The sequence below is a fragment of the Aethalodelphis obliquidens genome, unplaced genomic scaffold (assembly GCF_003676395.1).
Source record: "Aethalodelphis obliquidens isolate GAN/ISIS:26980383/991018 unplaced genomic scaffold, ASM367639v1 scaffold21, whole genome shotgun sequence".
In the NCBI taxonomy this organism is placed as follows: Eukaryota; Metazoa; Chordata; class Mammalia; order Artiodactyla; family Delphinidae; genus Aethalodelphis; species Aethalodelphis obliquidens.
The window spans coordinates 10,871-35,929 of record NW_020837965.1 but is presented as its reverse complement, the minus strand read 5'-3'; the positions used below and the strand labels follow the sequence as shown (position 1 = coordinate 35,929).

The 25,059-nt window shown below is 38.0% G+C and overlaps 1 protein-coding gene across 4 annotated transcripts in view; it reads right to left on the bottom strand.

Annotated features, from left to right (window-relative positions):
- DNAL1 (dynein axonemal light chain 1) overlaps window positions 1–22,814 on the bottom strand; it is a 36,913-nt gene extending 14,099 nt beyond the window's left edge. For 2 of the 4 annotated variants that reach the window (XM_027119938.1, XM_027119940.1), the window contains exons 1-5: window positions 22,727–22,814; window positions 13,672–13,710; window positions 9,880–9,989; window positions 6,611–6,666; window positions 816–871 (exon numbers count right to left, since the gene is read on the bottom strand). In XM_027119938.1, the coding sequence (XP_026975739.1) occupies window positions 816–871; window positions 6,611–6,666; window positions 9,880–9,989; window positions 13,672–13,710; window positions 22,727–22,729 (264 nt within the window). In that variant the 5' untranslated portion in view covers window positions 22,730–22,814. Of the gene's footprint in view, window positions 1–815; window positions 872–6,610; window positions 6,667–9,879; window positions 9,990–12,747; window positions 12,854–13,671; window positions 13,711–14,126; window positions 14,181–22,726 lie in introns of those variants that run through there. The other 2 variants (XM_027119939.1, XM_027119941.1) reach the window with 2 other exon arrangements.
- Window positions 22,815–25,059: the final 2,245 nt, after the last annotated feature.

Below are 25,059 nucleotides of genomic sequence, written 5' to 3'. Positions count from 1 at the left end.
CTGCACTTGCTGTCCCTCACCAGTCTGGAGCACTGGTCCCTTGGTCAGCTCTAGAGCCTACATTCTCACTTTTAGAGAGGACTTCCCATCAATCTACGTTCTCTTATATGCCTCGTTTTTCTTAAATCAATAATTATATTTTATTCCACGTTCACCATAAAATCCATATAAATGCTACAAAGATAGAGATGACATGTTAACCACATAGGAAGATAACATAAATTTGGAAAAATATATAAATTAGGAAAATATAAAATTAGAATTTAAAATTTCCTGGCCAGGCAGAAACTTGAGATAATTTTTAACAGTAAAATTTAATGGAAATAATTATCTATTTGGAATATATATGCCTTGTTTTTCTTCACTGCACTCATCACCACCTGATGTATTATTATGCAGTTATTTTCTAGTCTGTCTCCCTCCACTGTAATTTAAATTCAATGTGAACAAGGACTTTATTTTATATCCTGCTGTATCTCTAGTGCCTAGAACAGTGCCTGGCTAAAAGTAGGCATTCAGGAAATATATTGAATGAATTTGCTGAATGAATGAATGACATGGAAAAAATGATCTTTATATACTAAGTAAAAAAAAGAGATGCAAGACAATATATATGGTATGATTTCATTCTCTACATACCCACCAAAGAATAGGAAAAAAAGGCAAGAAAGATGTCAATCAAAATGTTAGCAGTGGTTTATAGGTAATTTTTATTTTTGCTTTTCTATTTTGTAAAGTTCCTGCAACAGACAAGTATTATTTGCATACTCAAGAAAAAGAGTGTATGTTTTTTTAAGTAATAAATAACAACCTACCAGTCCATTTAAGTTCTTTATGTTGTTTCTTCCTAAAGACAATATTCTCAAGTTTTCTGTAGAGGAAAGAAAACAATTTTGGTTTATTAGAATCATATTACACAATTGTTATAAATCTAATATAATAAAGTTTTAATACATTTATATAGGGACTTCTCTGGTGGTGCAGTGGTTAAGAATACGCCAGCCAACGCAGGGGACACGGGTTCAAGTCCTGGTCCAGGAAGATCCCACATGCCACAAAGCAACTAAGCCCATGTGCCACAACTACTGAGCCTGCACTCTAGAGACCTTAAGCCACAACTACTGAAGTCTTGTGCCTAGAGTTCGTGCTCCACAGCAAGAGAAGCCACCGCATTGAGAAGCCCACGCATTGCAGCGAAAAGTAGCCCCGCTCGCTGCAACTAGAGAAAACCTGTGTGCAGAAACAAAGACCCAATGCAGCCAAAAAGTTAAAAAAAAAATAATTTTTTAATTAAAAATACATTTATATAATAAATATTCTTATATAATAAAAAAGGCTGTATTAATAAAAAATGGTAATCAGGTAAGAAATAACATAGATATATCACTAAGGTAAACACTACAATTGCACATCATGTCAGTGTTAAATTTTAAATGGTTAGCTATTTGAAATGCATGGTTTTAATACTACAAGGATAAAATAAGAGTAAAGAAGAGTTGAACTTTAAATTTGGGAGCATATATATTTCAAACCTCTTATAATATGAGGACTTACACTAGAAAATAGAAAACATATTTGGTCCACCTTGCTCCATAAAGGATTAGAAGTGAAATCAAATGAATCAGTATTTTAAAAATCTTTTGCTTTCATTTTTTTAAATAATTAGATTGTGATTGGTTAAAAAATGTCTATTTTTATTTTTTAAAAGAATGTTTCTATTTTTATATCTATAGGCTATTTCTGGAAGAGAAAAGTAGAAACAGTGGTTGGTTTGGGGGAGGAACTGAGAGTCAGTCTATGGTCAGAGGAAGATATTTTTATTTATATTTATTTATTAAATATTTATTTATTTATTTATTTAATTTTGGCTGCAACGGGTCTTAGTTGCAGTATGCGGGATCTTCATTGCGGCATGAGGGATTTTTTTTTTTTTTTTTTTTTGCGGTTCGCAGGCCTCTCACTGTTGTGGCCTCTCCCGTTGCGGAGCACAGGCTCCGGACGCGCAGGCTCAGTGGCCATGGCTCACGGGCCCAGCCACTCCGCGGCACGTGGGATCCTCCTGGACCAGGGCACGAACCCGTGTACCCTGCCCAGCCGCTCCGCAGCATGTGGGATCCTCCCGGACCAGGGCACGAACCCATGTCCCCTGCATCAGGAGGCGGACTCTCAACCACTGAGCCACCAGGGAAGCCCATGAGGGATCTTTAGTTGAGGCATGTGGGCTTTTTAGTTGTGGCATGAAGACTCTTAGTTGCTGCATGCAAACTCTTAACTGCAGGATGCATACGGGATCTAGTTCCCTGACCAGGGATCGAATCCAGGCCCCCTGTATTGGGAGCGTGGAGTCTTACCCACTGGACCACCAGGGAAGTCCCTGGAGGAAGACATTTTTAACTGTACCCTCTTCTGAACTATGTGCATAAAACCATGTACATACATTATTTTTCAAAATTAAAATAAAAGATTTCTAGTAAAACACAGGAAACCTCACTTTTGTCCTAAAAATCTACTGTGATTACTTATGCATAAGTTATACATTTAATTTTCACAACTTAAACTTCTATAACTATGCTGTCCAGTATGGTAGTTACTAACCACATGTGGCTATTTAATTTAATTAAAATTAAATACGATAAAAAATTCAGTTTCTCTGTCACATTAATCACATTTCAAGAGCTTAATAGCTACATATGGCTAGTGGCAACTATATTGGTACAGTGCAGATAATTCTATTGGATGGCACTGTTCTATAACATCCATAAGTCAATGGTTAAGAGCACAAATCCATAACTGAGTTCCAATCCTAACTCTCTAGGGAAGTAACCAAACCTGTTAGAATCTCAGTTTTCTCATATGTAAAATGAGGAAGTATAGGATCTACCTTATAAGAGTATAAGGATTAAATGAGATAGTTGTCTAAAATATTCAGCACAAGGCCTAATCCATGGTAAGTACAAATAAATGATGTATGTGTGTGTGTGTATCAGGCATATATAGCGAGAGAGGAGTCAAGAAATTACCAAGGAGTTTGGCCTGAGCAACTAGAAGAATGCAGTTGTCACTATCTGAGACAGACACACAAGAAGTTGGATTAACTAGGGCTGGGGAAGGACATCAGGACTCAGTATTGGACATGTTAAGTATGAGATGTCCAGTAGACATCCAATGGAAATGTCGGGCAACTGAATGTGTGAATCTGGAGTTCAGAGATGTATGGACTAGAGATACAAATTTTGGAGCCATCAGCATGTAGATGGTAAAGCCATGATCTGGATGAGATAATCTAGGGAGAAGGTAAAGACAGAAAAGAGAAGAGATCCAAGAACTGAGTCCCCAGATACTCCAACATTTAAAATTTGAGGACATGAGACTGGGAAGAAGTAGCCAAAAAGGCAGGAGAAACTCAGAAGGGTACAGTGTCCTAGAAATCCAATATTGAAATTGCTTCAAAGAGAAAAGAAATCATCCATGTCAAAATACACTTAGGTCAACTAAGTTAAGAACTGATCCCAGAAATTAGAGATAACAGATATATACAAATCTTTTAAAGATAGTATCTAACTTAAATATATACAACTCCTTTTTTAAAAACTGCACATGAAAATGGCAATGAAAGTCTAAAGAGATCTTATTGCTGTATGGGGAAGTAAATTATGATATCAAACTTAATAGATTAACTCTTCTAACATTACAGAATTATGTATTTTCCATATTTTATATGTTGCATAAGTAGAGAGCACCACTAGAAGGAAAACACTGTTTTTTTCTTCTTAGGTCCTGACGAAATCAAAACAATATCTTAAAGTTTTAGTGAACTAAAGGAGTATACTTTTTTACCAAGAAACTTTACTTTCTAATCTTTAATATGAGAGTATTAGTATTCACATTGTACAGCTTTTTAGTCACAGTTTTGAACATAGTCATGTCATACAGTTTTCTAGTCACAGTTTTGAAACAATATATATTGCTGTTAGAGTTATTCTGCCTTATAACCCCACTGTTAAATAGGAATACCTACTTATTTCAGATCCTCTTATCACAGTGTAGTAGGTAAGACTATAGTGCTCATGAAAGGAAAGGGGTGGGAGGCAAGCTAGCGACATATATTCAATCTTTTGCATGAATCAGTTGGCTTCATAGTCACAGACAGTGTATTCTCTCCATAGACTGCAGAAATACCATTTGTTATAAGCAGAACTAAACTGAGATGCATCAAATATAGCAAATACATGGTACAAATGCCTATTCTCTCTCATTCCATGCCTACATCAGATATCAATAATTGATCAAGGTACTCTTTTCCACTGAATTTTTGGAACTCTTCTTCATATGACTTTCCTGAGAGTCACTACTAATTGACCAAAGAGAATATGAGTTCAAACCCATTACCAGCCTTATATAGGTTTTTCATATTTTCATTTTCATATTGTCACAGTCATGTTTTTATGAAAGAAAAGCATGTTATCCATACTGATAAATAATGTTATCAATTTAGTCTCCTTTAAGCAAGTTATTTCAAATACAAAGAATAGGGAATAAAATGAAACATAAATTGTTTAATGAGTCAGTGAAAAATGGAATAGACTGAATCATCTTATATACAACTCTAATAGTAAACACTTCCTGTCCAGCACTATATAAATACTGAGTGCAACTTTGAGTACAGTACTGGGGGGAATGGAGATTTGGAATAGAAGATAGATTAATAAGATGTGATGTTTGCCCTAAAGGAGCTCATTATCTGAAGAGACAGAACATATTCCTCACTAACTATAATAACAGCTAATATTTCTTGAGCATTTATATGCACTAGGCACTATTCTAAGAACTTTATACACACCACTCATTTAATCTTTACAATAACTATATGAAGTAAGTAATTATTATTATAATCTAAGGTAGACTGTTATAAATGTTCCCAAGAAAGAGTAGTTATTATGATGATGGAGATTAAAGAAGTCTTTAGGGGTCTCCCTCTAAATGACATTTAAACTTGGCATTCTTAATCTTAATCTTGTTTCTTGTTTCCTGCTAGAGGAAGGGGCTGTTCTCAATGAAAAGCACTGCACTATCAAGTGCACAAAGTCATAAAAAAAGAATTATATGTTTGGGTGTGAAGAGGATGTCACAAGCTTTTAGATGACCCTGAATGCAACCTTAAGGCATCTGGTCTTTACTAGGCAAAGGGGAGGCATTAAAGATCTCTGATCTGGAGGAATGATAATGAGAACAATATTTTTAAAAAGAAAACTCTGGTGTCAGTGCTGAAGGTCAATGGAAGAACAGAAAGATAGGAGACAAGGAGATCAATTGGGAGGCTATAACAGAAGTTGTAAGGCAGTGTTTTTTCAAACTGTGGGTCATGTGAAATCAACTTAGTGGGTTGACAAGCATTTAAAAAACAATGAAATCACGCTAAAAAAATTTATACTGGAACCTATGCTATAAGGGTAACTATTGTTTTACAAATTTTAATCCAGTTCATATGCATATGCTATATTTGATATGTGTATTCATACGAATATATATACACTGAGTCGTTAATTCAAAGGTATTTCTTACTGTGGGAAGTGGTAAAAAACATTTGAAAAATATGACCTAAGGGGGAGATGATGAGGGTCTAAATTAAAGCTGTAGCTCCTGGAAATGGAAAAGCAACAAATTATTTGAGAGCTCTTTCGAAGAATAGAGTTAACAGGACTTACTGATGAACTTGCATGTAGGGCTTGAGGGAAGTAAAGGGAAATATGATACACTAAATAATGGCTCACCAAAAGATACCTATATCCTAATCCCTGGAACCTGTGAATGTTACTATATATGCGGAAAAAGTACTTTGCAGATATGATTAAGTTAGGGATCTTAAGATGGGGAGAGTATCCTTGATTACCCAGGTGTTCCCTAAATGCAATCACATGTATCCTCATAAGAGGGTGACAGAGAAAGATATGACAGAGACAAAAGAGGAGAAGGCAATATGACGACAGAGGCAGATATTGGAGTGACACAGTCACAAGTCAAGGAATCTGGCAGCCATCAGAATCAAGAAAAGGTAAGGAAAAAATTCTCCCCTGAAGCCTCTAGAGAAGGTGTGGCCCTCTTGATTTTGGCCCAGTGAAACTGATTTCAGACTTCTGGCCTCTAGAACAGTGAGGGAATACATTTCTGCAGTTTTAAGCCACCAAGTTTCTGCAGCCACAGGCAACTAGCACAAGGAGCCTTGGCAACTGGGAAGATGTCGATGTCATTAACAAAGACAAGGAGCATAGGAAACACAGGGATGGTGAAGAATAAAATTTTAAATATAATAAGTATGAAACACAAGATAAATCTGAACAAAAAAATATAAAAAACCTCATTTTCTATTTAAGATATTTCAATTCTAACACTACAAAAACTTTATAATGTCTTTAAACTGTTCCGGTTTCATGTTATCTCTACTTTTCTTTGGATAATTAAATAAGACACATGGTTTATATATTCTTTCTGACATCCGACAATTACTGCGGTTAAAACAGGTGCCAGCTTCTAGGATTATGTAGTGCCTCTGGAATGTTTATTCCAAATAACTACAAAATCCAAGAACCATCTGTTACTGTGGATCACTTACTTAAGCCATTCAGGTTTGCAATTTTTTCAATGCAGTTTGTAGACAGTGAAAGCTTCCTAAAAAAAAAAAAAAAAAGGAACACTTGAATTAATAAGAAAAAAATGTTAATGGTATATCAGAAATTATTCCTCAAGTGTCCACAGAAGATGATATTTAAGTCACATTTCCTTTTACACTGAATCCTTTTTTCCCTCTCAGACATGACATGTATTCCTTCATTTTGAAATCTTCATACTTTTTCCCTGATTACAAAAGTTAATATACACTGTTGTATAAAATCAAAGAAACCTTTTTGAGGGTAATTTGGTGTTATCTATTAAATTTTTAAATGCATGTATTCTTTGACCCAGTAATTCATTTCTAGGAATATGTCCTATTGAAATACTAATACAAATGCCAAAAAATATATGAATTAGATTATTTACTGTATTATTGTAATAGCAAAAAAGTGGGAAAAAATTTATAAATACCCATCAGCTGAGGAATACAGATAATGAAATACTATCTGCCACTAAAGCAAACAATACTGGGCTATACATACCAACTTGGGAAAATGTCCATGATATGTGTATAACAAAAAGTTATGTAATCCTAACCACCCCACACATTCCCCCAGAGATAATGACTTTTAATAGTTCATATATATTTTTCTAGATTTTTTTCCTATACATACTTTAATTGTATAAAAACAAATTTTTAAAGGGAGCATAATTACACGTTATTAATCTTTCTTTCTTGACAAAAATGTTTAATGTCTTAGTAAATATCATGCAAAGAATATAACAAAGGCTAATTTTATTGAACGCTTTATGTGTGCCTAGTATTCTTCTAAGTATTTTACATGTATTAACTATTTTAACCATCAGAACAATCCTATGAAATAAGTATTATTATCCAAATTTTACAAATGAGGAAACTGAGGCACAAAGATGTTAAGCAATTTGCCTGATATTATACAACCAGAAAGTAGCACAGGCAAATTTAAGACGCCAAAAAACTGACTCTAGAACATATGATCTTATCCTTCTGATTTGACCTGAAGAGGAATTCTTCTTTTTTTTTTGCTTGAAACACTAAAAGCAATTACTATACACTGTAAATTACTGGTCAAATCTGTGTATTTTCTAGTCATTCCCCATTCTCAAGAACAACCAGTTAAAGTGAAAAATGGACTGGAAAATCTGGGACTACGGTTGGGGAATGTTTCTTTAATTGTTGTTTAGGCAACCTGCTCAAAGAGTGTCAGCAAAAATATGAACAGGGTGACTCTTTCTAAGCAGTTTCCAAGGTACTTTGGTTTGGGGTACAGAACCTTCTCAAATGCTTGCCTTTGAAATGGCTTTATGATAAAAAGATATTTGACCACTTTGGAATAATTCTCTTTGAAATCATGATTTTTGAAGCCAAAAACACATCTAAGGTGGGTTTTTATGTAATACATTGTGTTCTCATCACAAAGGAGAAGTTGCATACAATAACTAAATACGTTTGCTTTTCCCTTTAATTCCAAAGACAGATATTAGTCTAATGCATGAGTTCACAAATATGCATCTAAGAGTCATTCAGATTGCTTATTATAAATACAGATACCTAGTTTCATCAGTAGATTCTGTTTCTATAAATTTGGAGTGGGACAAGGAGATTCTTATATAGGTAGTCAGGGGACCACAGTTAGAAAAACACAGGATGAAGAAATCAGAAAAAACCCCAAGTGATTCTGTAACATTCTACACCCCTGACAAGACACTGCAGCCTGAGAGCACGGTTACAAGGTGTCATGGTATATAATTGCCTCAAATTAGCCACAGAACCCTGCTAAAAAGTGTGTATTTAGAAAATAAGTTAAAAGGAATAAATATAGATCTGATACTTAAAGCTTGGATAAATAGGATTACAAATAAATGTAACTTGATCCCAATTAGGAAAAAAAAATTAGAAGGCTCTATATCAGAATGCTGAGACTTCCCTGGCAGTCCAATGGCTAAGACTCTGCGCTTCCATTGCAGGGGGCAGGGGTGAGATCCCTGATCCCTGGTCAGGGAACTAAGATCCCACATGCCCTGCGGTGCGGCCAAAAAGTTAAAAAAATAATAAAATAAAATAAAAAACAAAATGCTAACACTGGTTCTCAAAAGGTGTGCAATTTTGGTTGATATTATTTCCCTTTCTTTGTGCTTTTAATATTTTCTAGTGTTTTTTTTTTAATTATTTTGTGTCCCTCATGACTTTTAAAGAGGGCTCTTTTTTTTTTTTTTTTTGGCTTCGTTGGGTCTTTGTTGTTGTTCGCGGACTTTCTCTAGTTGTGGTGAGTGGGGGCTACTCTTCATTGCGCTGTGCGGGCTTCTCATTGCAGTGGCTTCTCTTGTTGCGGAGCACAGGTTCTAGGCACGTGGGCTTCAGTAGTTGTGGCACGTGGGCTCAGTAGTTGTGGCTCGTGGGTTCTAGAGCACAGGCTCAGTAGTTGTGGCGCACGGGCTTAGTTGCTCCGCAGCATGTGGGATCTTCCCAGACCAGGGATCAAATCCGTGTCCCCTGCATTGGCAGGCAGATTCTTAACCACTGTGCCACCAGGGAAGCCCTTCTAGGTGCTTTACAATGTATTTTCATAGTTTGAAAAGTATTTTTTAAAGCAGTATCTCTATGCCTCTGAGTAAGTACAGTATTGACTTTGGTGGATAATCTTACAAGAGGAAGTACTAGATTTTATGATAGAGAAAGTTTAATTGTGTTATTTAGCTTCTCCTAAGAGACAAGGAAATTTCTATTCTCCAGGCATATTGTAAAAATTATACTGTAAAAAAATACAGGGGCTTCCCTGGTGGCGCAGTGGTTGAGAGTCTGCCTGCCGATGCAGGGGACACTGGTTCGTGCCCTGGTCTGGGAGGATCCCACAGGCTGCGGAGCAGCTGGGCCCGTGAGCCATGGCCGCTGAGCCTGCGCGTCCGGAGCCTGTGCTCTGCAACGGGAGAGGCCACAACAGTGAGAGGCCCGAGTACCGCAAAAAAAAAAATACAGTACAGGATTATTCAGGATTACTCTATTAATAATCCTAGAAACCAATAATCTTTTATGTTTGGCTTTGCCAAAGTGAGAATCAGAAAAAGAAAGAAAGAAGGGAGGGAGGGAGGGAGGGAGGAAAGAAGGAAGGAAGGAAGGAAGGGAAATGAAGATCAAGAAAATAAATATATTTTTCTAGTTTGTGTATTTAGAAAAGGAAGTGAAACTTAACAGCAATACTAGAAAGGATGAAAAAAGACAAGAGAACTTACTCGCAATTAACAAGCATGGACAAGGACGCATCCATCTTCTCTATAGGGGGAATCTGGGCATACAGCTTTATCTCTCTGGCTTCGGATGGCTTCTGACTGGTTTTCTCTTCCTATGTTAAAAATTAATTTGGAAGAGAATAATCCAAATGTGGAACTAAAAAAGGCCAAAATTTCTCAAGGCTTTTCAATGTTTATTTCAAAACAATTATTAAAATTCAATAATTCTGTACATTCCTGACAGTTTACTTATTGACAACATTTACTTACTGAACTTGATAACTAGCCTTATACATGGCTGACTCAGATAATTCACTGTTAGGTCTCAACCAAATGGAAAAGAGGAGGAAAGAAAATAACTTTTATTTCCGTAATTTAAAAAATCCTTTTAGAGCCTATCAATTAATAAACAAAACACAACAACAAAAACATTTTCCTGGGAAGAATTCCTTGTCCCTAAACAAACTTTTCCTAAGTGTCAGATTCAGACCTATAAGATCAACTCTTTCTGTCATCTCATCTTTCTGTTCCTACATACAATTTAGTCAGAGCTAGAACCACCAAATACCAAGAATTTGGGAAGATTTTCTCTTTATGACAGAGCTGAGGTCAAATTTATTTGCTCTACAATAATTTACTACTAAATTCTACCCTAGAGTTTAATTTCAGTACTAAGTATGCAGTTTAAATTTTAATTACCAGTATATGCTGCCTAATAATAGTTTCTAAGTACCTCAATACTTAGAGTTAGCTCTCTCTCTCCAACAAAACAAGAAGATCCTACAGCTCAGGGACCATTTTCTTGCTTTCCTATATTTTCTATAACCTGATATTAGACACAAAAGAAGCTTGTATTTAAAAAATCAAATCACAACACATCAATAACAGAAAATATATAATCAGTTGAAAGAGATCTAATACACATTCACTCAGTATTTTTTTTGTGCCATGTATTTATAGGTTAGGAGATGAGAGACTGACACCAAGTAGATCCTTAATAAATGTTGGGTTAATGAGTGCAAGAATGAGCATAATGTCTTCAAATAATCTTAAAGTCAAAGATTTATGGCCATAATGTAATCTAGAAATAGAACCTACAAACCAAACCAAAAAACCAACCACTTGTTATTATAAATAAATAAAATAAAATCCTAAAATCTGATTGAAGGAAATCAAATCTAATACTAAGCCTACTCCACACTTTTTTATTAAACAAAACAGATCTTTCACTAAGCAGAAAAAAATTTTTTAATGTAATTAGAGTACAAAGAAGTTTATAAGCACTAAAACAAAAATTCAAATATTTCATTATCCTACCCTTTTGTCTATTTTCCCTAGACACCAAGTTTCTTGAAAGAGTTTTTATTTAAAGCCCAGCTACAAAAGCAAAAGATACATTATTATACAAAAAAACAACTGATAACATAGTCAAATATGTTATCACTGGGCATAGCAATTGAGGAGCCATCTCTATACTCTATGGAAATTCTATCTATAATGCTGAAATACAACTGTTCAAACTTTATAGAATGTTATATGCAAAATATTTGTTTATATTTAATGCATTTTTTACAATGCAGTTTCCTAATATTACTATATGCTTTTAAAAATGTATTTTGTGTATGTATTATGTATTTTTTCCAGATATAATGATATATAGCACTGAATAAGTTTAATATATACAGCATAACAATTTGACTTACAAAATCATGAAATGATTACCACAATAAGTTTAGTGAACATCCATCATCTCATACAGATACAAAATAAAAGAAAAAGAAAAAAATTTTTCCTTGTGATGAGAACTCAGGATTTACTCTCTGAACTTTCATATATAACATACAGCAGTGTTAATTATATTAATCATGTTGTACATTACATCCCTAGTACTTATTTACCTTGTAACTGGAAGCCTGTACCTATTGACCATCTTCATCCAATTCCCCCTACCCCTACTCCTTGGCTCTGGTTACCACAAATCTGATGCCTTTTTCTATGAATTTGTTTGTTTGTTGAAATATAATTGACCTATAATACTATGTTAATTCCCAGTGTACAACATAGTGATTCAATATTTCTATACATTACAAAATGATCACTATTTTTTACAGATTTATTGAGATATAACTGACATATAACATTGTTTATGTTTAAGGTATACCATGGGATGCTTTGATACATATATACATTGCAAAATGATTACCAGAAAAAGGTTAGTTAACACATCCAGCACCTCATATAATAATTTTTTTGTGTGCTGAGAACATTTACGATCTACTCTCCAGACTTCCCTGGTGACACAGTGGTTAAGAATCTGCCTGTCAATGCAGGGGACATGGGTCCGAGCCCTGGTCCGGGAAGATCCCACATATCGTGGAGCAACTAAGCAACTAAGCCCGTGCGCCACAACTACTTAGCCTGTGCTCTAGAGCCCACAAGCCACAACTACTGAGCCCACATGCCACAACTACTGAAGCCCACGCGGCTAGAGCCCATGCTCCATAGCAAGAGAAGCCACCGCAATGAGAAACCAGCACACCACAATGAAGAGTAGCCCCCGCTGGCTGCAACTAGAAAAAGCTGGCGTGCAGCAACAAAGACCCGACTCAGCCAAAAATAAATAAATTTATTTTTTAAAAAAATCTACTCTCTTAGCAACTTTCAAGTACATAATACAGTATTATTAAATATGCTGTACATTAGATCCCCAGAACTTATTGATCTTATAACTGGAAGTTTATACCCTTTGACCAACTTCTCCCCATTTCCTCCACTCAACTCTGGCCATCACCATTCTAATCTTTTTTTATGAGTTCAGCTTTTTTAGATTCCACATGTAAGTGAGATCATACAGTATTTGTCTTTAGCTACCTGACTTATGTCATTTAGCATAACGCACTCAAGGTCCTTCCATGTCGCAAATGGCAGGATTTCCTTCTTTTTATGGCTGAATAATATTCCATTGTATACAAATACACATTTTCTTCATCCATTCATCCACTGATGGGCATTTAGGTTGTTTTCATGTCTTGGCTATTGTGAATAATGCTGCAATGAACATGGAGATACAGGTATCTCTTTGAGATAGTGATTTCATTTCCTTCAGATATATATGCAGAAGTGGGACTGCTGGATCACATGGTAGATCTACTTTTAATTTTTTTTTTTTTTTTTTTTGCGGTACGCGGGCCTCTCACTGTTGTGGCCTCTCCTGTTGCGGAGCACAGGCTCCAGACGCGCAGGCTCAGCGGCCATGGCTCACGAGCGTAGCCGCTCCGCGGCATGTGGGATCTTCCTGAACCGGGGCATGAACCCGTGTCCCCTGCATCGGCAGGCGGACTCTCAACCACTGCGCCACCAGGGAAGCCCGGTCAGATTTTTTTAATTGAAATTTTTATTGAGACACTTGAAAATTCATGTGCAGTTATAAAAAATAATACAGAGAGATCCCTTATACACTTTGCCCAGTTTCCCCCAATGGTAACATTTTTCAAAACTATAGTATAATATCACAACCAGGATATTGATATTGATGCAATCCACTGATTTTAATCAGATTTTCCCAATTTTATTTGTACTCACTTGTACATACGAGTGTGAATGTGTTTGCATGTGTGTATTAAGTTCTATACAATTTTATCACCTGTGTAGGCTCATGTATCCACTAACACCATCAAGATAGCTAAACAGTTCCAATACCACAAAGATCCCTTGTTTTGAATGGTCATATTTAAATAATTATCCAAAAATTCTCTTTATGTAGTTTCTAGAAGAAGTAAAAACTTATGAACTCACCCATCTGGCTAGGGCTTCTTTGATTGTTGTTGCTTTTGCCTTAAAAAGAGAAGAAAAAACAAAGCTGTCTTTATTGGTGTGATTTGTTGACTCAATTTTCATGCAATAATTATTAGCCCTGGCATCTACCGTTAAAAAGATTAACTTCTTTTTTTGAGACTTTATATGCAAAGAGAGTGTTTTAATTTCCTGAAATCAAAAATACTCATTTAAATATCTCTCAGAGAAATTAAGGAAATCGTGATGTAATGTAAGATACTTCACTCCCACTTGGTTTACAAAAAACATATAGCTTTCAACACTGATATTAAAATATATCTTATTTCATTGATTCTAAGATTTATATCTTCTTTTATATTTTAATATCTTTGAAATTTGGATACATCTTACAACCAGGAACAATTTATAATTGCTGCAGCCAGGTAGCACTGATGAAGTTTTAGAAAAATACTAACCATCTTGGACTTCCTTAGTAGTGCAGTGGTTAAGAATCCGCCTGCCAATGCAAGGGAAACGGGTTTGAGCCCTGGTCCGGGAAGATCCCACATGCCGCGGAGCAACTAAGCCTGTGTGCCACAACTACTGAGCCTGCGCTCTAAAACCTGTGAGCCACAACTACTGAAGCCCACGCACCTAGAGCCCGTGCTCCACAACAAGGGAGGCCACTGCAATGAGAAGCCCGCGTACCGCAATGAAGAGTAGTCCCTGCTCGCCGCAACTAGAAAGCCCACACACAGCAACGAAGACCCAACGCAGCCAAAAATAAATTAATTAATTAAGTTTTAAAAATTAACCTTCTTATTTAATATACATACTATATGCATTTTTATGTTTATCAAAGGATAACATCTGATAAAAATCTATATGCCTAAATACATTTAAAAATAACTGTCAGTAAGTACAAAATAAAAATTCTAAGTGATAGGAAATTATGCCATAGTTTAATTCTAACTTCTTATTTTTCTTTCTTAGTAGAACTAAAAATAATGTTGCACCTTATAATCAATAGTATCTTAGATTCAATTTATATGATATTAAAAATTTTAAAGGTAAGAAAAGGAAGACATTCTTTGACTCATTGCTGGAGCTCATTAAAAAAAAGAGAGAGCCTTAAACAATAACAAAAGGAATTATGTCTATGAAATAAAGATACACTAATAAATAACACTTGAGTTAAAAATAAAATTATAAATTTAAGTAAAATAATAAAATTAAAGACAAAGAATGTCAATATTTGAGGAATATAACAATTAAAAGCAAACTTATGCTTCAAATACATTAATTTAAAAATGAGAGGGACTTCCCTGGTGGCGCAGTGGTTAAGAATCCACGTGCCAATGCAGGGGACACGAGTTCGAGCCCTGGTCCAGGAAGATCCCACATGCCATGGAGCAACTGAGCCCATGCTCCACAACTACTGAGCCTGTGCTCTAGAGCCCGCGGGCCACAACTACTGAAGCCTGCGTGCCTAGAGCCCATGCTCCGCAACAAGAGAAGCCACCGCAATAAGAAGTCTGTGCAGCACAACAAAGAGTAGCCCCTACTCGCTGCAACTAGAGAAAGCCTGCACACAGCAATGAAGACCCAACGCAGCCAAAAATAAATAAATAAAATAAAATAAAAATAAGAACAGGGAACTATATTCAATACCCTGTGATAACCCATAATGGAAAAGAATATGAAAAAGAATGTATATATATATACACACACATATATATAACTGAATCACTTTGCTGTATGGCAGAAGTAAACACAACATTGTAAATCAACTGTACTTGAATAAAATAAATTTTAAAAATATAAGAGAAAAAATATATATAAGAGAGAACAAGAGATGGAAAACAAATAAGTTAAGCATTCAAAATGTTTGAAAAGGTACATCATGAAGGCAGAAGGAGATACAAAGGAAGAAATCAATGAAAAACAGAATGAGAGGAAAAAAGATTAACAAAACTAAAAGTGGGTTCTGAAGTCTCGGGCAAGCTCAACTGAGCTAAAAAGAGAGATATACAAATTTAAAATATAGAATAAATAAGGGGAAGTAACACAGATATCACAGAGATTTTATTTATTTATTTATTTTTGACTGCATTGGGTCTTAATTGCTGCACGCGGGTTTTCTCTAGTTGTGGCGAGCGGGGGCTACACACCATTGCAGTGTGCGGGCTTCTCATTGTGGTGGCTTCTCTTGTTGTGGAGCATGGGCTCTAGGCACGCGGGCTTCAGTAGTTGTGGCATGTGGGCTCAATAGTTGTGGCTCGCGGGCTCTAGAGCACAGGCTCAGTAGTTGTGGCGCACAGGCTTAGTTGCTTCGCAGCATGTGGGATCTTCTCAGACCAGGGCTCAAACCTGGGTCCCCTGCATTGGCAGGCAGATTCTTAACCCCTGTGCCACCAAGGAAGTTCCATCACAGAGATTTTAAGAATAAAATATTATAAGCAAATATATGGTAATAAGTTTGAAAACCTAGACAAAGTATGCATTTCTAGAAAAAACAAAAGTGCCAAAACTCACAAGAAGAATCAGAAAATTTGAATAGACTAATTACTATTTAAAACACTAAAAAGATAATCAGGGCTTCCCTGGTGGCGCAGTGGTTGAGAGTCCTCCTGCCAATGCAGGGGACATGGGTTTGTGCCCTGGTCCGGGAAGATCCCACATGCCGCAGAGTGGCTGGGCCCGTGAGCCATGGCCACTGAGCCTGCATGTCCGGAGCCTGTGCTCCGCAACGGGAGAGGCCACAACAGTGAGAGGCCTGCATACCGCAAAAAAAAAAAAAAAAAAGATAATCAGAGATTTACCCTCACCTTCCTCCCCTAATACCCCAAGCCTAGATAAATTACAAGTTCTACCAAGCTTTCAGGGAACAGATATTCCTTGTTATACAAGGTGTTTCAGAAATCAGAAAAAAGAGGGAAAGTTTCCAACTTATTTTACGAGGCCAGAATAACCTTGATGCCATAACCAGATAAGGAGCCCTCTTTACTTTTCAAAACAGATTTGAAAATCCTAGATACAACATTAGATCTCCAAAGCCAATGGTGTATAATGATCATGATCAAAAATGGCTTATGCCAGGATCATAAGGATTGTTTAACAACAGAAAAGTCTATAAATATAAATCATTTATTAATGGATTAAAGGGGGAAAATCACATTTATTTCAGTAAGTGCAGAAAGAGCAGTTGATAAAGTTCTACAGCTGATATTAAAAGCTCTCAACTAAGGGTTAAAGTGAAATTTCTTACTTGGTAAAAGCTACACATCAAAAAGCTTCAACAGGGGCTTCCCTGGTGGTGCGGTGGTTGGGAGTCCGCCTGCCAATGCAGGGGACATGGGTTTGAACCCTGGTCCGGGAAGATCCTACATGCCGCAGAGCAACTAAGCCCGTGTGCCACAACTACCGAACCTGCGCTCTAGAGCCTGCGAGCCACAACTACTGAGCCCATGAGCCACAACTACTGAAGCCTGCGTGCTTAGAGCCTGTGCTCCACAACAAGAGAAGCCACCGCAATGAGAAGCCTGCGCACCTCAACGAAGAGTAGCCCCTGCTCACTGCAACTAGAGAAAGCCCGCGCGCAGCAATGAAGACCCAATGCAGCCAAAAATAAATAAATAAAATAAATTAATTAAAAAAATTTAAAAAGCTTCAACAAACACCACAGTTAAGGGAGCAATTCATTCATTTCAGCAAATATTTATTGATTACCTCCTATGTACCAAACGTTCTTTCACTTGCTGAGGATATATCAGTGAACAAAACAAAGATCCCTGCCTTCATGGAATTTACATCTACTGGCAGGAGACAGATGGTAAATAATATAATAAATAAATAGATATAAATCATATAGTATATTAGAAGGTGACAATTACTAAGGAAAAAGAAAAAGCTGAGCTTGGTAAAGAGTATCAGGATGTGTGTATATGTGTATGGAGGGTTTATTTTAAAAAACGTGGTCAACGTGGGCCAAACTGGGAATGTAACATGAAAAGCATTCTCAAACTCCTAGAAGAGAACATAGGCAAAACATTCTCTGACATGAATTATAGCAATGTTTTCTTAGGTCAGTCTCCCAAGGCAATAGAAATGAAAGCAAAAATAAACAAAAGGAACCTAATCAAACTTAAAAGCTTTGCACAGCAAAGGAAACCATAAATAAAATGAAAAGACAATCTATGGGCTGGGAGAAAATATTTGTAAACGATGTGACTGACAAGGGCTAACTTCCAAAATACGCAAAAAGCTCATACAACACAGTAACAAACAAAACAAAACAAACAAACAAAAAAACCCAAACAACACAATCAAATAATGGGCAGGGGCTTCCCTGGTGGCACAGTGGTTGAGAGTCCGCCTGCTGATTCAGGGGACACGGGTTCGTGCCCTGGTCTGGGAAGATCCCACATGCCGCGGAGCGGCTAAGCCCGTGAGCCACGGCCACTGAGCCTGCACGTCCAGAGCCTGTGCTCTGCAACGGGAGAGACCACAACAGTGAGAGGCCCACGTACCGCAAAAAAAAAAAAAAAATGGGCAGAAGACCTAAACAGACATTTCTCCAAAGAAGACATGCAGATGGCCTATAGACACATGAAAGATGCTCAACATCATTAATTATTAGAAAAATGCAAATCAAAACTACAATGAGGTATCACCTCACCCTGGTCAGAACGGCCATCACTAAAAAGTCTACATTGGGACTTCCCTGAAAGTCCAGTGGTTAAGACTCCACACTCCCAGTGCAAGAGGCAGGTTCGATCCCTGGTCAGGGAAGATCCCGCATGCCAAGTGTGGCGACCAAAAAAGAAAAAAAAGTCTACACTGATTCACTTTGCTGTACATCTGAAACTAACACAACATTGTAAATCAACTATACTCCAATAAAAAAAAATTTTTTAAGTCTACAAATAATAAATCCTGGAGAGGGTGTGGAGAAAAGAGAACCCTCCTACACTGTTGGTGAGAATGTAAATTGGTGCAGCCAGTATGGAAAACAGTATGGAAGTTCCTTAAAAAACTAAAAATAGAGTTACCATATGATGCAGCAATCCCACTCCTGGGCATAAATCCAGAAAAAAACATAATTTGAAAAGATACATGCACCCCAATGTTCATTGCAGCACTATTTACAATAGCCAAAACATGGAAGCAACCTAAATGCCCAATGACAGATGAATGGATAAAGAAGATGTGGTACATATATACAATGGAATACTACTCAGCCATAAACAAGAAATAGTGCCATTTGCAACAACATGGATGGACCTAGAGATTATCATAATAAGTGAAGTAAGCCAGAGAGAGAAAGACAAATATCATATGATATCACTTATATGTGGAATCTAAAAAAATGATACAAATGAACTTATTTACAAAACAGAGGCAGACTCACAGACATAGAAAACAAACTTATGGTTACCAAAGGGGAAAGGTGGAAGGAGGAATAAATTAGGAATTTGGGAGTAACATATACATACTACTACATATAAAACAGATAAACAACAAGGACCTACTGTAGAGCACAGGGAACTATATTCAATATTTTCTAATAAGCTATAATGGAAAAGAATATATATATTTAAATATGTATAACTGAATCACTTTGCTGTACAGCAGAAAACACAACATTGTAAATCAACTATACTTCAATAAAAAAGAAAAAATATTCTCTCTAAGATCCCAAACACATCAAGGATGCCTATCTACTATCACTGCTACTGTTTAACATAGTACAACAGATCTTTATCAATATTACAATAAAAAGAAGTACAAATTGGAATGATCAAAGGAGGAAATAAAACACTATGTGCAGATGATCATCTGTGTAGAAAACACAATAGAATAAACTAACGAATACTAGAACAGATAGAGTATAGCAAATGAAGAACTCTGTTGACAAGTTAGAAAAATTAAGAGATGATATTTTCAATGTAAAAACAACAAAGGACTACTATCTAGAATATACAAGGAACTCCTAAAATTCAAAACCAAACAACCAAAAGAGGCAAAAGTTGGTAAAAAATGTAAACAGAAAATTCACAGAAACTGAAAGCCAGATGACTAATAGTGAGGTATTTGAACTCAATGAAAATCAGAGAAATGCAGAGTAAAACAATAGGATACTAAAATACATCCTCAAATTGGCAAAAGTTGGAAAGTTAGTGAGAATGTAGAGAAATAGAACTCTCGTGCATTACTGAAGTAAGTAAGAACTAGTATAGCCATTCTGGAAACCAATCTGACAGTGCCTAGAGAAATTAAGTATGCATAGACTCTAGGACCTCGCAGTGTCATTCCTGGGTATACTTCCCAGAGAAATCCTTGCATGGGTCCAAAAAAAGACACCTATAAGAACACTTACAAGTTGGAAGCAATCTAGTTGTCTATAAATTGGTTCATAAGGTCACTAGTTCCCCTACAGATAGCGGGAGTCAAAACCTGAAATGCCTAAAGGACCAATAGACATCATTAATGTGTAAAGCTGGCCATGTAAAGAGGATAACCTCTACTTGGTTCTAGAAAACTGTTGGCAGGTGGACTTGGGACAAGAGTTACCCTAATATCACATTTCTCCAAATATGAAAACTCTGTTAATTGAAAGTAACACCCTTATTTTATGTACCATTAAGAAAGACAAGATGCTGCCAATTACATCACACCATCATATTTCAGTAGTACAAAAATATGAAAAAAGATGTGTCTGATAGTGAAATATGGTATTTCTGATTTTTCAGAGAAGCCAGAAATCTGCGTTTTGATGTAAAATATGATCATTTTTAAGACACTGTAAGCTAATTTTTTTAAGTTAAAAAACTATGTGTGGGGGCTTCCCTGGAGGTGCAGTGGTTGAGAACCTGCCTGCCAATGCAGGGGACACGGGTTCGAGCCCTGGTCTGGGAAGATCCCACATGCTGCGGAGCAACTAGGCCTGTGAGCCACAACTACTGAGCCTGTGTGTCTGGAGCCTGTGCTCCGCAACAAGAGAGGTCACGATAGTGAGAGGCCCGCGCACCGCGATGAAGAGTGGCCCCCGCTTGCCGCAACTAGAGAAAGCCCTTGCACAGAAACGAAGACCCAACACAGCCAAAAAAGAAAAAAAAAACTATGTGGGACTGTATTTCTAGAGGGCCCCAGAACTACGAGTTTGCAGCCTCAGCTAGCTTCATCTAATTACTAGTTCTGATCCTCTATTTGAAGATTTTCAATAATTCTCATGTTTCATACTTTCAGAATTATTTAGGGCTAGTCATTTCTTCACCTAAATATAAATTTAGGTTCAAGAATTTTTTACTTTCCTTGGTTTTCAGCTAATTGCCTGTGGAATAAAGTAAGGAAGGCAGAGGGGAAAACTGCGTTTAAAAGAGTAGGATTTAGGGACTTCCCTGGTGGCACAGAAGCCGCCTGCCAATGCAGGGGACATGGGTTTGAGCCCTGGTCCGGGAAGATCCCACATGCCGCGGAGCAACTAAGCCCATGCGCCACAACTACTGAGCCTGCACTCTAGAGCCCGCAAGCCACAACTACTGAGTCTGCACTCTAGAGCCGGCGAGCCACAACTACTGAAGCCCGCGCGCCTAGAGCCTGTTTTCACAACAAGAGAAGCCATCGCAATGAGAAGCCTGCACACCGTAAGGAAGAGAAAGCTCCCGCTCCCCACAACTAGAGAAAAGACATAAAACAAATAAATTTATTTTTTTAAAAAAAAGAGTAGCATTTAATCTCGTGGTTGAGGTCAAGCATGATTTCCTCATCATTTCAATTTCTTGGACTCAATTTCTGCCCAGCTATATAGCAATGGAATCACAAAAAGAAGAAAACTAGTTAAACTTATTCTTTATAAATATTTCCATCAGGGGCTTCCCTGGTGGCGCAGTGGTTGAGAATCTGCCTGCTAATGCAGGGGACACGGGTTCGAGCCCTGGTCTGGGAGGATCCCACATGCCGCGGAGCAACTAGGCCCATTAGCCACAACTACTGAGCCTGCGTGTCTGGAGCCTGTGCTCCGCAACAAGAGAGGCTGCGATAGTGAGACGCCCGCGCACTGCGATGAAGAGTGGCCCCCGCTTGCCACAACTAGAGAAAGCCCTCGCACAGAAATGAAGACCCAACACAGCAAAACTAATAATAAATAAATTAATAAACTCCTACCCCCAACATCAAAAAAAAATTTCCATCAGGCAGGACAATCACATACTTTGCTAAATAGCTTTGGCTGGGTCTGTAACTAACCAACAACATCCCTTTTTCAACTACTAGTTGGAGCTACCAAGTATGTAAGCAAGAGAGTGCTCACTTTACGTAGGAGTTGAGGAGCATCACTAGGTAAAACCATTACTTCATAAAGAGCTTTGATTAGATAGCCCGCCGACAGATTTCAAGTCTAAGATAGCAGTATTTCTCAAAGTGTTGTGGGAGCCCTCCAATTTTAGAATCATTTGAAATGCACATTCCTGAATCCCCCCCCAATTAATTAAACATTCATAATCTGCACTCCAACTTAGGCCAAAATCATACTCATGCATACTGAAATTTGAGAAACACTACCCTAATATGCTGTGTTAGAGAGGGTTTTATAATGTTACAATGTTACTAATAACTGAACTGACAGTCATTCAGAGGGCAACCTGGGCGTATCACAGGTTACAAATACTGCGGCAATCAGTGTTATACACATTCCTCTCGTAACCAACCCCACCCTCTATCTCGCCGGGGCCGGGGGGGCGCGGATTACTCCCATGTAAAAAGATATCCTTATTCACACTCCCCCTTCCATCACCTTTCCCACTCTACTCCGCTCTTTGCTTTTTGCCCTCTGCTCTTTGCCCTCCCTTTTCTCTGCCAGAGTCTCTGGCAGAGATTAACCCAACCTCCAATCAGCCCCACACCACCCGGTGCCAGGGCTTCTCTTTCGCCTTAGGCCTCAGAATCTACCGAGCCAGCATCCGCTACCGGCTCCCTTCCGCTGTTTGAGGACCTCCGCCATCCTCAACCCTCCAGTTACCCTTTTCCACTTCCAATCTTCTCTCAGCTTTGGCTACGAGGCCTGGAGGGTACTCACCATTCCGGCGGTTGCTACTGTCACTGCTCTGGTTGCTAGGGCCCGCCGGGATCAGTGCGCATGCGCACCTCTTGGAGCTCTCCTTGAATCCCTACCCCGGCAGTGGTCTTTTCTCTCCGCCCTCAGTGTGGCGCAAGCAGGGCATTGTGGGACCGCGCGGTGTACGCCGGGGTCCTCCCGCTCCGCGGTTGCTAGCTACCCAGGGACTGCAAGCGCAGCAACTGGTGGCACAGAGGGGTCGAGAGCATAACCTCGTGGAGTGGTTGGGAGATGTCTTTTTCCCTTGTGAAAGTAATTTCAGCTAATCTGGAGTGACGTACCGGCTTAAAGTTTAAAACTTTGAAACCTCCCTGTAACAACTGCCACACCCCATAAAGGAACTTTAAAAATTCCCTTCCTTTGCAGATTGCCCTTCCCGTTCTCTTGACTCCCTGCTGTAATTTACCTAGTTGTCCGACTGAGGATACCCAGACACGGCTGCATTTCTTCGGTTAGCTTCTCCCAACCCCTTCAGGCAGCCTGAGGCGGCTGAAGCATGAAATGCTGGTTTTACATAACCGAGGTGTCTTTATACCCCCAACTATCAAATTAGCCAAAAACTAAAAATGTCCAGAGTTGCTAGGGGTATGGAGAAGTGGGGACGCATACATACACTGCTGTTTGTAATTGATACAGCCTTTCTGCAGGCTATTGGCAATTTTAAAGCTTTAAAAACTTTTGCACCTCTGTGACCCAGCAGCTCCACTTCTAGGACTTCATCCTGAAGAAATAATCAGGCATATGCACAGAGATATATGTTCAAAGTTTTAACAGTGAAAAGAAAACCCAAATGTCAACAACAGAGAATTGGTATTATTAAGGATATTATGAGGGGGTTCCCTGGTGGTGCAGTGGTTAGGAATCCTCCTGCCAATGCAGGGGACACAGGTTCAAGCCCTGGTCTGGGAAGATCCCACATGCTGTGGAACAACTAAGCCCATGAGCCACAACTACTGAGCCCATGCGCCTAGAGCCCGTGCTCTGCAACGAGAAGCCACCACAATGAGAAGCCCACGCACCGCAACAAAGAGTAGCCCCCACTCGCTGCAACTAGAGAGAGCTCGCATGCAGCAACCAAGACCCAACGCAGCCAGAAATAAATAAACAAATTTATAAAAAATAAATAAATATATAAAAGTTACATGCAATTTAAAAGAAAAAAGATATTAGGAGGTTTTAATGTTTGTTATGGACTGAATTGTGTCCCCTCAAAATTCATATGTTGAAGCCCTAAGCCCCAGTGTGACTGTATTTGGAGACAGGGCCTTCAAGGAGGTAATTAAGGTTAAATGAGGCCATAAGAGTGGGGCCCTAACCCAATGGGACTGGAGTCCTATAGGAACAGACACCAGGACTGGTGTGCAGAAAGGAAAGGCCATGTGAGGACACAGTGAGAAAGTGGTCATCTGCAAGCCAAGAACAGAGGCCTCACCAAAAACCAACCCTGTCTGCTCCTTGATCTTGGATTTCCAGCCTCCAGAACTGTGAGAAAACAAACTTCTGTTAAGCACCCAGTCTATGGTATTTTATTACTTGCAACCTGAGCCGACTAATACAAGGTTCATTTTGCTTGTCTGTTTTCTGATTGTTCTATAATGAGCCTGTTTTAAATTTTGAAATAAGAAATAAATTTCACTTTGAAAAAGGTAATTTAATCAATTCCTAAAAATGGAAAAAGTAAAATTTTTACTGAAAAAAAAAGTATATTCATAACATATCCAACTTTTGTTCTTGTAGGTTTTTTTCATTTTTTTCAGATCTCCACATCTCCACAGTTCTGCAAAATAGGATTCTTCTTCACCTGCCACAGTCTCTACCAGTTTTGTTGATGTGACTGTAATGGGCATCTAATCCTTAAACATATCTCATAACCCAGCAGAGTAGTCCTTTTACTCAAAACTATGGATTATACCATAAGGAGTTGGTATTAATAATGAAATATCATTAATGAATCAATTTTATCTTCATGCTTGCTCAGAACATTACTTCTGCTTCCTTTTTGTCATTGCAGCGGTGAACTTTGACCATAAATATGTTTTATTTAACACCATATAAACTATTTACCACTATATAAACAGAAATCTGCTTGTCTCTGCAAATGAACTCACAATATCTTGATACATTTCCCATCAAGTACATTTTGAGTTTCAGATACTCAAAGGTTAAAAACAGTCACCCAGGGCTTCCCTGGTGGCGCAGTGGTTGAGAGTCCGCCTGTCGATGCAGGGCACACGGGTTCGTGCCCCAGTCCGGGAAGATCCCACATGCCGCTGAGCGGCTGGGCCCGTGAGCCA